This window comes from Ailuropoda melanoleuca, chromosome 8 (assembly GCF_002007445.2).
Source record: "Ailuropoda melanoleuca isolate Jingjing chromosome 8, ASM200744v2, whole genome shotgun sequence".
Taxonomy (NCBI): domain Eukaryota; kingdom Metazoa; phylum Chordata; class Mammalia; order Carnivora; family Ursidae; genus Ailuropoda; species Ailuropoda melanoleuca.
Genome location: NC_048225.1, coordinates 86718218 through 86730984, shown reverse-complemented (window position 1 = coordinate 86730984; position 12767 = coordinate 86718218). Strand labels below are relative to the sequence as shown.

Sequence of the window (12767 nt, the reverse complement as noted above, 5' to 3'; positions counted from 1 at the left end):
CTTGTGGTTGACCTCAAGTTTCATAGCACTGTGGTCTGAAAATATGTATGGTATGATATCAATTCTTTTGTACTTGTTGAGGCAGGATTTGTGACCCAGTATGCAATCTATTCTGGAGAATGTTCCATGTGCACTCAAAAAGAATGTGTTAGAACACATTGTTTGGATGAAATGCTCTGAATATGTCTGTGAAGTCCATCTGGTCCAGAGTGTCATTCAAAGCCATGGTTTCCTTGTTGATCTTTAGATGATCTGACCATTGCTGTGAGTGGGGTGTTAAAGTGCTCTACTGTTATACGCAACTAATGAAGCATCGAACTTTACATCGGAATCCGGGGATGTACTGTATGGTGATTAACATAATAAAAAAAATCATTAAAATAAATAAAAAAATAAAGTGCTCTACTGTTATTGTATTATTATCAATGAGCTTCTTTAAGTTTATTGTTGATTGATTTATATATTTGGCTGCTCCCAAGTTGAGGGCATAGATATTTATAACTATTAGGTCTTCTTGTTGGATAGACCTCTTTATTATGATATAGAGACCTTCTTCATCTCTTATTACAGTCTTTTAAAAAAAATTAGCTTATCTGATAGAAGTATGGCTACTCCCTCTTTCTTTTGATGTCCATTAGCATGACAGATGGTTCTCCACCCACTCACTTTCAATCTGGAGGTGATTTTGGGTCTAAAATGACTCTCTTGTAAGCAGCATATTGATGGGTCTTGGCTTTTTTTTTTTTTATCCATTCTCATACCCTATGTCTTTTGATTGCAGCATTGAGTCCATTTACATTCAGAGTAATTATAGATACATATGAATTTAGTGCCATTGTATTACCTGTAAAGTCACTGTTCCTGTAGATTGTTTCTGTTCCTTTCTAGTCTTTATTGCTTTTGGTCACTCCTTCCTGCTCAGAGGGTCCCCTTTAATTTTTTTTTTTTCCCTGCAGAGCTGATTTAGTGTTCGTGAACTCCTTTAGCTTTTGCTTATCTTGGAAACTCTTTCTCTCTTCTTCTGTTCTGAATGACAGCCTTTCTGGATAAAGTATTCTTGGCTGCATATTTTTCCCATTTAGCACCTTGAATATATCATGCGACTTCTTTCTGGCCTGTCAAGTTTCTATGGACAGGTCTGCTAACCTTATGTGTCTATGTAGGTTAAGGACCTTTTGCCCCTAGCTGCTTTCAAATTCCCTATCTTTGTATTTTGCAAGTTTCACTATGATATGTCTTGGTGTTGACCTGTTTTTGTTGATTTTGAGGGGAGTTCTCTGTGCCTTCTGGACTTGAATGCCTATTTCCTTTCACAGATTAGAGAAGTTCTCAGCTATAATTTGTTCAAATAAACCTTCTGCCTCTTTTTCTCTTCTTCTTCTGGGACTCCTATGATACGGATATTATTGTGCTTCGTGGAATCACTGAGTTCCCTAAGTCTATAGTTGTAATCTAATAGTTTTCCTTTTCCTTTCAGCTTCATTATTTTCTATAATTTTATCTTCTATATTACCTATTTGTTTCTCTGCTTCTTCCATCCTCATTATGATTGCATCAGTTGGCTTTGCATCTCAGTTAAAGCATTTTTTATTTTGGCCTGACTAGTTTTTAGGTCTTTTGTCTCTGCAGCCAGGGTTTCTCTAGTGTCTTCTGTGCTTCTTTCAAACCCCACTAGTATTCTTATGACTGTTCTATTCTTGTTTAGGTATGTTGCTTATATCTCTTTTGAGCAAATCCCTAGCTGTGATTTCTTCTTGATCTTTCCTTTTGGGGAGAATTCTTCCATCTTGTCATTATGTCTAGGTTTCTGTCTTTTGTGTGTTATGAAAGCTTGTTTTGTTTCTGCTCTTGAGAGTAATACTATATTAAGAAGGGGTCATACACTGTTTAGGGCCTGGTGCTTCAGGAAGTGTTTCTGTGTATGCTGTGTGCTCTCTGCTGTTGTGTTTTGCCTGCTCTTTCCCACAGGTCAGTCCTCTACAGAGTTGCTCCTTGCTTGCAGTGGGGAGTGTTCAGACCTTTAATTAGGTGTGCTTGGATTTGTTTGTTAAGATAAGCCTGATAAAAAATTTAAAAAAAATCTGATCCGAGAAAAGGAACAAAAAAAAGCAAACAAAAAACTATAAGCCCAATTCTAAAGAATACAAAAGGAAAAAAGAAAAGAAAAAAAAAAGCTTGATCCAAAAAAAGGAAACAAATCAACAACAACAACAAAAAACTATAAGCCTGATACCAAAGGAAAAAGAAAATATAAGAAATTTTTAAAAATAATAATAAAGTAAGAAAGGTAAGGAAGGTAAGAAAGAAGAAAAGAAAAAAAGAAAAGAAAAGAAAAAAAGAAAAGAAAAGACAGGCAGCTAGCCTGGTCCTATTTCCACCAGAACTGGGCTGACACTTTGGAGTACTCTATGATCAGCAGACCTGGTACGCGGGGGTGCGGCTATTGTCCCGGGGGAGAGGAAGTCATGGCCACAGGTGTTCAGGAGGCCATCAGAGAAAAGCAAACAATCTCCTCTCCTATGTCCTAGGCTTTTGTCAGATCGCTGCCTTCAACCTGTCTGTGCCCAGCTATCAGCACACCTGACACCCCAGTTCTCCTGTTTTATCTCTGTTGCATGGCTGGGATTCAAAACTCTAAATCTTAAAGGGCCCGGCAAGGGACGGACTGCTTCTTTCCCCTGGAGGGGAGCCTTGCAGTGCACTTGGCACAATTCTGTCCCAGAAAAGCTGTTGCATGACACATGCTCGGAGGCTGGAGTCTTGCAATATATATTTTAAATTAATCTTAGTCCACCTTCAAAAAACACTACGCTACTTCATATACAGTGCATGTACTTTTTAACAGAGTAGTTCCGTTTCTCCCCTCAGTATATTACTGTCACTTATTTTACCAATCTATATACCAATATCGCCCAATACCATCATAACAACTATTAAACAGTATCTTTTCAATCTAGATAAAGAAAAATCAAAGATTTTAATTCACCTTTACTTATTCGTTCTCCAAAGCTCTTCTTCCTTCCTATACATAGATCTGAGTTTCTGATGTTTAACAATTTTCTTCTCTCTAAAGAACTTTTCATTTTTCTTACAAGGTGATATATTCCCTCAAGGTTTTTTTTGTTTTGTTTTTTTCCCTTTTTGTCTCAAAGAGCTATTATCGTTTCACTTTTGAAAAATATTTTCACCAAATATATAGAATTCTAGGTTGGTAGTTCTTTCTTTAAAGCTATGAACATTTCACTGCTCTCATCTTGTTTACATTTCTTATAAGAAATCCACTGTAATTCTTTTTTTTTTTTTTAAGATTTTATTTATTTATTTGACAGAGATAGAGACAGCCAGCGAGAGAGGGAACACAAGCAGGGGGAGTGGGAGAGGAAGAAGCAGGCCCATAGCGAAGGAGCCCGATGCGGGGCTCGATCCCACAAAGCCGGGATCGTGCCCTGAGCCGAAGGCAGACGCTCAACCGCTGTGCCACCCAGGTGCCCCAGAAATCCACTGTAATTCTTATTCTTGTTCACCTATGGATAAGGTGTTCCTTTCCCCTCAGCTTCTTTATGCATAGTTTTCTTCAGTGTGAATATGATATGCCTATATATAGATTTTTTGGTATTTATCCTGCTTGATGTTCTCTGAGCTTCCTAGATCTATGGCTGGGTGTCTACATTTAATTTTAGAAAATTCTCACCATTATTAATTCACATTTCTTCTGCTGCATTTGCTCTTTTTCTCTTCTGGTGTTCCAATTACATATATGCTGCACCCTTTGAAATGGTCCCACCGTTCTTAGATGTTTTGTTTTTTCACTTTTTTCTTTGCATTTCAGTTTGAAAAGATTCTGTTGACATACCTTCAAGCTCACTGATTCTTTCCTTAGTTTCATCCCATTTATTAGTAAACCCATCAAAGATATTCATTTTTATTTAGTGTTTTTTATTTCTAGCATTTTCTTTTAATTCATTCGTAGAGTTTCTGTCTTATGCTTACATTATCTATCTGTTCTTACATTTTGTGTCCTTTTTTCATTAGAAACTAACATATTAATTATGTATTTTAAATTCCATCTGATTAATTCCAAAATCATAATGAGTCTGATTCTGATGCTTGCTTTCTCTCTTCAGGCTTAGTTTTTTCTTGCCTTGTAGTATGTCCTGTAATATTTGTGGAAAGCCAAGCATGATATATTGACTAGAAACTGAAGTAAACAGGATTTTAGAGTGAGGTTTTATATTATCTGGCCAGGAGGTAAACTGTTTAATGTTTGCTATAGCTGTAGGTGTCAGAGGCCTCACATTCCTATGGTTTCCATATTTGTGTCCCCTCTGTTGCCTTTGAGCTTCCCTAAAAAATCCTCTTTAGACAGAGTTTGTGTCTTGAAGTTCTTTTAGCTATAAACCAGTTATTATACTGGAGCCTGACTGATGTGGTTGGTGTGGTATGGTGGAGAGGAATTGTTTTATAATCTTATGATTAAATATTAGTCTTTTAGTGGGTCTATGTCCCTGGACTGTGACTTTCACAAGTTTCTTAGTGTCCTCCTCTTCCCAGATAGGAAGGCTAGAGGGGGCTGGAGTCAAGGAAACGCCCTTCTCCCCTAGGTGGGAAAAGGCTCTGATAAAGTCTTTTCCTCTGGTGAATAAATCTTTGTCATGGAGATGCTCTGAGTATATTTCATAATAGTAACTTTTCCCTTCCCCAACCAGAGGTATAATGGGATTTTTCTTGGCTCTTCACCAGAATTCCTGGACGCAAAACCCCACAGAGATGTGGGGTATCTCCCTAGGAACTGCATCCCTCCAGGATTTTCTCACTTGCATACTAGTCCACACTCAAACTCCAGCAGGTTATCAAAATTACCATTTGTGTTCTTACAGTTTATAGCTCTAGGGCTCAAGCAGATCTTTGTTGTGATTTTGAATTTACTTCTCTCTCCAGATTTCAAGGTGGCAGTTTGCCCTGTGACCTCAGTTTTCTTATGGGTCCAAGAAAGACATTTTCAGTTTTTTCTTTTTTTCTTTTTTAAGGATGGGAGTGATAATTAACAAGCTCTTTACATGTCAGAGCTGCATCTGAAAATATTTTGTTTTTTAGTTTCCATTTCTCTGTTGAGTTTCTCCATCCACTTAATAACACCAGTTTTCCTGTAATTTGTTGAACATATTTATAATAGCTGTTTTGAAATCTTTCAAATCTAGTATCTGGGCCCATTCAAACTCAGATTTTATTAAATATCTTTTTTTCCTAGGTATGGATCTAATTTTCTGGGATTTTTCCATGCCCATTATTTTTGGTTGAACACTGGAGACTTTGGAAAATATATTCTCATAATTCTGGATTGTGTTTTGTTCTTCTGAGGATTGTTAGTCTTGTATTCTGCAGTTAACTTGTCTGGGTTCCCAAATTTCTCTCCCCTACCAGTGCTAGCACAGTTTAGTGGTCAGTCAAGAATCTGGGCATAGTTTATGCTAAAATTCTGATCTCACCCCTTTTGCAACTCTCTTCTTTCAGGATACCCCACCTACATTTCCAGTTCTTCTACCAGCTTTGAACTCTGTCCTTTGCCATCATGAAACAGTTGGACTGCATTTTTTGCTGCCAGAGCTATAAGAACTGGTGATCGTTTTCAAACTGAAGCACCACAAATTCCCATTTCTTACCCATTCCAAGGATAAATACATTTCAAGGCTGTTGCCTGCTTGGTTATTTTACAGTGCCTTCAAATAGCTGGATATTTTAATACATTTTTGTCCAAATTTTATAGTTGTTATCTATGGAAGGGTTTGACCAATTACTTACTCCACCACTCCCAAACCTAGATTCTCTGTAATTATAACGTTTGAGAGAACCCTGTGTTGCCCTATGCCATTAGAATATGAAGTCTAGTGATAGCTTGTATTCAAATTGTTGAATCTAGATTTCTAGAGAGTAGATTTTAAAAATCTTATCTATATTGACTTCCCACGGTAATCCCAAGGTTTTCTTATATAGGAATCCCAATAACAACATCAAAAATAGGCACTAAAATGGGATTCTTGGGGGCGCCTGCGTGGCACAGCGGTTGAGCGTCTGCCTTTGGCTCAGGGCGTGATCCGGAGTTGTGGGATCGAGCCCCACGTCAGGCTCCTCTGCTGTGAGCCTGCTTCTTCCTCTCCCACTCCCCCTGCTTGTGTTCCCTTTCTCGCTGGCTGTCTCTATCTCTGTCAAATGGATAAATAAAATCTTTAAAAAAAAAATGGGATTCTTGATGATTAAAAAAAAAGTCAAATTTGAAAGAAATAGAAAAAGAAACGATTTAGGCTAACAGTTAATTGTTGGACAAGTAAAATGTGGCTCAGAATTTCTAAAGCAAGAAACGTGTATCGGTGGAACACGAAGAGGTTTAACAATCTAGTATGAAATAGTCAGAAGTCCTTTGGCTTCAGTAAAAATTTTACATTAATTTTGAAACCATGACCGAGAATTCCTGTTTCCTCTCTATCTAAAACAAAGACAGAAATATGTACTTTACTGCATAGTAATATAAAAATATTTTAAGAAACTTTGAAGTATTCTGGAGTGATGCTAGTTAAATCTACATTGTTTTATTTATCATAAAAAGAACTTATCAACTCATGATGGTTAAAAAAGAGGAAATTGAGGCAGCCAAATTATTCAACTTTCTCTTTACTTTGCATATTATATGTGATGGAGATCTACCTCCTCTTTTCTTAGGCTTTGGCCAAAATCAAGAATGTAAAGATGAAAGATAAGAAAAGAACTAGATTGATGACATGTTTTTTATCCAAAAAGCCAATGATTTCAGTGAATTCAGGTATATAAAAATAATTTTCCAATACTATTATTTGCACTTTGTTCTTATGTCAAAAATTGGACATCTGATTTTATAATCTACTTCAGTCAGGGTAACATATATGACAAGTTATGTGATATGATAAAAGAAAGACCATGTAATCTTTTTGTTTAAAATAGAGCAAATTATTACCGGAGGCGTAAATCTTCCCACAGTTTCAATAATCCACAGAGCATTACTATCTCATAGTATTTTTTCCAGCATTCAACGGCCTCTGCTGCAGATGGATCTTCCTTAATGTTACTTTGATACTCGGTGAGCTCAACACGTTTGTTTTTATATTTCTCCAAAGTTTTTTTGAAACGTTGTGCAATAGGACCAGGTATGGTTCCATCTTGTATATCACACCACCTGAAAAGTATCAATATATAATTACAATGTTTATCTTATAATAATGTGCTGAGTTCGTTTTTAACTATACTTACAAATTAATTCTTTCTTCAATCAAAGCAGTGTAATTCTCACAACTTTCTTCATCATCCCAGTCTCTCCAAAGAAAGTCATAAAAAAACCTATAATGAATCAAAATAATATAAAAGTGATCAAAAAGAGTCAATACCATGTATATAATTAAAGACACTCTCATGTCAGAATTTTTTGAAAGAATTCTAAGACAAGTATTTTTAAATGATTTTTCAGTGAACTAGTATTAAAATCAAACCTTTAAAAATTAGATTATCTAGATTCTATTTCAGGTTACTGCAGATAATGTTTCTTGAAGTGGGAATGAAAAATGTTTCCAAATTCCCTAGATTTTGGTTATGGTTTTGTTCAACAAAGAAATAATACTTAAGATATAATCATATTTGTATATTCAGGGGAAGCATTAGAAGAACAAAAATATGCCCCCAAAATATTCTGTATTATAGTCTTGGACAGCTTCTCTCAAATTGTATCAACTTTTAAGAAGCAATCATAATGCAGATGATGACGTCTAGTATTTGTAATGCCTTACATGTGAAACATAAAATCTAATATATTTAAGATGCTTAAATATGAACAAAATTTAATGTTACTTGTCTCTAGAACTTTTTTAAAATCAATTTTTGAAGAAGCAAGATCAAAAAACGGCAAACTTTTCATTGCCCATATATAATACTTCTGCAAGAGAATGTTAAAAGAGTTACAAATATGTTCATTAAAAATGGTCAGGAGCACCTGGCTGGCTCAGTCAATGCAGCATGTGACTCTTGATCTTGGAGTCATGAGTTCAAGCCCCATGTTGGGTGTAGAGATTACTTAAAATAAATAAATAAACTTTTTAAAAATGAACAAATTGAATTCAGCAATGAGTAAAAATTAAATCAATAACTATAAAGTATGTGTATACTTACATTTTAACTTTTTGAATATGATAATTTTAAGAGGTAAAAAGGTCTAAATATACCTTACAACTTCCAAGGCCAAAGCAATATCACGTATATCAGAATCTCGTCCTTCAACAGGGTACACTTCCAAGAGAGGCACACTATGCTCTAGTTCTTCCAAAATCTCATTGACCAAATCCCTTGGAATATTTGCAATGTTAGAAGAAAAGGGCTCAGCAACAGATACAGTAACTTTGAAACAAGATGATGAGCTTTGGCGTGGTTTACAAGTTACCTAAGATACAAATATTATAAAATTTGTAATTACAAATCAAAATAAACCACAAGGATTTTTTCCTCATACATGATCTGCTTATAAAATTTCTTCTTTTAAATTTTATGACCTCTTTAACCACACACAAAGTAATTATAGTTAAATAAATTAAATAAAATAATTAAATAATAAATTAAATAATACAATTTTTCAAACTTCCTCACTCCCTCCCTCTTTCTCTTTCTTTTCTTTCTTCTTTCTTTTAGTTTCAGTGTAGTTATTAATATTAAAGGTGTACAATATAGTGATTCAACAATTCCATATATTACTCAGAGCTCATCAAGTCTTTTTTTTTTTTTTTTTTTTAAGACTTTTTTTTTGACAGAGAGNAGACAGCCAGCGAGAGAGGGAACACAAGCAGGGGGAGTGGCAGAGGAAGAAGCAGGCTCATAGCGGAAGAGCCTGATATGGGGCTCGATCCCATAACACCAGGATCACGCCCTGAGCCGAAGGCAGACACTTAACCGCCGTGCCACCCAGGCGCCCCCCTCTCCAGCTATTTTACCCATCCCCCCTAACCACTTCCCCTCTGGTAAAGATCTGTTTGTTTTCTATAACTGAGAGTTTATTTTTTGGTTTGTCTCTTTGGTTTTATTTCTTAAATTCCACGTATGAGTGAAATCATATGGTATTTGTCTTTCTCTTACTGACTTATTTCACTTAGCATTATACTCTCTAGATCCATCCATGTTGTTACAAATGACAGGATTTCATTCTTTTTGTGGCTAAATAATATTCCATTGTGAATATATATACCACATTGTCTTAATCCACTCATCTATCACTGCACATTTGGCCCACTTCCATAATTAGGTATTGTAAATAATTCTGCAATACACATAGGGTGCATGCATCCTTTCAAATTAGTGTTTTTGTCTTCTTTGAGTAAATACCTAGTAGTGCAACTGCTGAATCACTAGCTCTATTTTTAATTTTTTGAGGAACCTCCATACTGTCTTCCAATGGCTGCACCAGTTCACATTCCCACCAACAGTGTACAAGGATTCCTTTTTCTCCACATCCTCATCAACACTGTTGTTTCTTCTGTTTTTTATTTTAGCCATTCTGACAGATGTGAAGTGATATTTCATTGTAGTTTTGATTTGCATTTCCCTGATGATCAGTTTGAGTATCTTTTCATGTGTCTGTTGGCCATCTGGTTGTCTTCTTTGGAGAAATGTCTCTTCATGTCTTGTGCCCATTTTTTAATTGGATTGTTTTCTGGTTGTTGAGTTGTATAATTTCTTTTATATTTTGGATACTAACCCTTTATCAGATATGTCACTGGCAAATATCTTCTCCCATTCCATAGGTTGTATTTTAGTTTTGTTGCTTATTTTCTTTTCTGTGCAGAAGGCTTTTATTTTGATGTAGTCCTAATTATTTATTTTTGCTTTTGTTTCCCTTGCCTCAGGAGACATATCTAGAAAAACGTTGCTTGGCTGATGTCAGAGAAATTACTGCCTGTGCTCTCTTTTAGGATTTTTATGGTTTCAGGTCTCACATTTAGGTCTTTAATTCATTTCAAATTTATTTTTGTGTATGGTGTAAGAAAATGGTCCAGTTTTGTTCTTCTGTATGTTGCTGCCCAGTTTTCCCAACACCATCTGTTGAAGAGACTATCTTTTTCCCATTGCATTTCATGCCTCCTTTGTCAAAGATTAATTGACCATATAGTTGTGGGTTTCTTTCTGGGTTTTCTATTCTGTTCCACTGATTTATGTGTCTGGTTTTGATATGGGTTTCTTTCTGGGTTTTCTCTTCTGTGCCACTGATTTATGTGTCTGTTTTTGTGCCAGTACCATACTGTTTTGATTACAACTGCTTTGAAGTATATCTTAAAATCTTGGATTGTGATACTTCCAGTTTTGTTCTTCAAAATTGCTTTGGCTATTTGGGATCTTGTGGTTCAATACAAATTTTAGGATGATTTGTTCTAGTTCTGTAAAAAATGCTATTGGTATTTTGATAGGGATTACAATAAATCTATAGATTGCTTTGGGTAGTGTGGACATTTTAACAATAAGTGTTCTCCCAGTCCCTAAACATGGAATATCCTTCCATTTCTTTGTGTTGCCTTCAATTTCTTTCATCAGTGTTTTATAGTTTTCAGAGTACAGGTCTTTCACCTCCTTGGTTCAGTTTATTCCTAGGTATTTTATTATTTTTGGTGCAATTGTAAATGGAAGGATTTTCTTAATTTCTCTTTCTGCTACTAAATTGTTAGTGTATAGAAATGCAATGGATTTCTGCGTACAGATTTCGTATCCTGCAACTTTACTAAACTCATTTACCAGTTTTAGTATTTTGGTGAAATCTTTGGGGTTATCTATATATAGTACCATGTTACCTGCAAATAGTGAAATTTTCACTTCTTTCTTACCTATCTGGATGCCTTTTATTTCTTTTTCTTGTCTGACTACTGTGGCTAGGGCTCCCAGTGCTTTGTTGAGTAAAAGTGGTGACAGTGGACATTCTTGTCTTATTCCTGACCTTAGGGGAAAAGTTCTGAGTATGATGTTAGCTCTGGGTTTTTCATATATAGCTTTTATTGTGTTGAGGTATGTTGCCTCCAAACCAACTTTTTTGAGGGTTTTTATCATGAATGGATGTTGTACTTTGTCAAATGCTTTTTCTGCATCTATTGAAATGATCAAATGGCTTTTATCCTTTGTCTTGATGATGGTATGTATCACATTGACTTGCGAATACTCAACTACTCTTGCATCCCAGGAATGAGTCCCACTTGGTTGTGGTGAGTAATTCTTTTAATGTATTGTTGGATTCAGTTTGCTAATATTTTGTTGAGGATTTTTGCATCTATTGCAAAATATTGGCCTGTAGTTCTCTCTCTCTTTTTTTTTTTTTGGTAGTGTTTTTGTATCTGGCTTTGGTATTGGAGTAATGCCGGCCTCATAGAATGCATTTGAAAGCTTTCTTTCCTCTTCTTTTTTCTGGGGGGAGGGAGATAGTTTCCAGTCATTGATTCATGGATGTTTTATCTTGTCTTATATTCCTGGGAATATTAATAGGTTTTTTAATATATATATGTACATATGTATGTGTGTGTATATATATATATTTTTTTCTTTTCCTTATCATTTGTTTCTTAAAAATGTCTTCTTTTCTGCTGTTTTGACCACTATTTTAATATTAGAGTTTCTTCAAATGCCTGGTGATCCTTGGCTGTCTACTCATATTTCAAAGTGGAGCACTGAAAAGGAGGTCTGTGTATACGGGTGGAGCAGTACGGAGTTCTACCTGTACGTGCAGAACATCTGCAGGATGCTGTGCACCAGCTCTTTCCATGGGAACTCAACACGCCAACTGCTTTTGGGTCTGTTCTTTTGAGCTGAGCATAGAAAAATCCTCCACCTCTCGTGCCTGAAGGAATATGCCTTAGCTGCTTGTGTTTTAGAAGCAGAGTCAGAGTAGAAGGCAGAGGATCCTAACATTTAGTACCAGTAAACTTTGACCTATTCCCTTCTTCTCAGTGGGATACTACTATCTTTAACCATACTTCTCAAGACAGCTTCTTAAATCTGTACATTTATGTCTTTTGCCAAATTTGGGAAATTTCAGCCATTATTTTGCTCAAATATTTTTTCAGCCACACCTTTTCTTCTCTTTTTCTAGGACTCGGAAGACATGAATGTTAGGTCTTTTGTTATAGTCCAACATGTCCCTACAGCTCAGTTCATTTTGTTTTCCAGTCTATATTCTTTCTGTTGTTCAATTAGGTAATTTTCAATTTTCTATTGTCAAGTTCACTGATTGTTTCCTCTGTCTTCATTCTGCGGTTCAGCACATCCTTTTAAGTTTTTTTAATTTCAGTTACTGTATTTTTCCACTCCCAGAAAGATGAAGTAGACATATTTTTCCTTATTGTTCCTACCAATTATAACAAAAAACCTGGATTATATTAATATAAAACCAACATAAGACTCTAAAAGATGGATAGAAGGCAGAGTGTCTAGGGACCTCATGATCCAAGGAATAAATAGTAACTTCCTTGAGCTTGCTTCATAGATCCTAGACTGGGTACCAGAGAAGCTGGCAACCTAAAAACACTAATAGGTGTAAACCAAAAGTAAAAAATAAAAATGAAAAAGCCTGCTCCCCACCCCCAAAGGTCTGCTTTCTCTAGGCAAAGGACCAGGAAAGGGGCAGCCAAACACCACAGGTAGCTCAGTCAGTTAAGTGTCCAGCTCTTAATTTTGGCTCAGGTCGTGATCTCAGGGTTGTGAGATTGAGCCTCACATCGGGCTCCATG

The 12767-nt window shown here is 35.8% G+C and overlaps 1 protein-coding gene across 1 annotated transcript in view; it reads right to left on the bottom strand.

Moving 5' to 3' along the window:
• The window catches only part of SHCBP1L (SHC binding and spindle associated 1 like), a 40164-nt gene that overhangs the window by 20317 nt on the left and 7080 nt on the right, over positions 1 to 12767 (bottom strand). Inside the window, exons 3-5 of the mRNA XM_034666818.1 lie at positions 8241 to 8455; positions 7279 to 7365; positions 6986 to 7204 (exon numbers count right to left, since the gene is read on the bottom strand). Coding sequence (XP_034522709.1) covers positions 6986 to 7204; positions 7279 to 7365; positions 8241 to 8455 — 521 coding nt within the window. The remainder of the gene's footprint in view (positions 1 to 6985; positions 7205 to 7278; positions 7366 to 8240; positions 8456 to 12767) is intronic.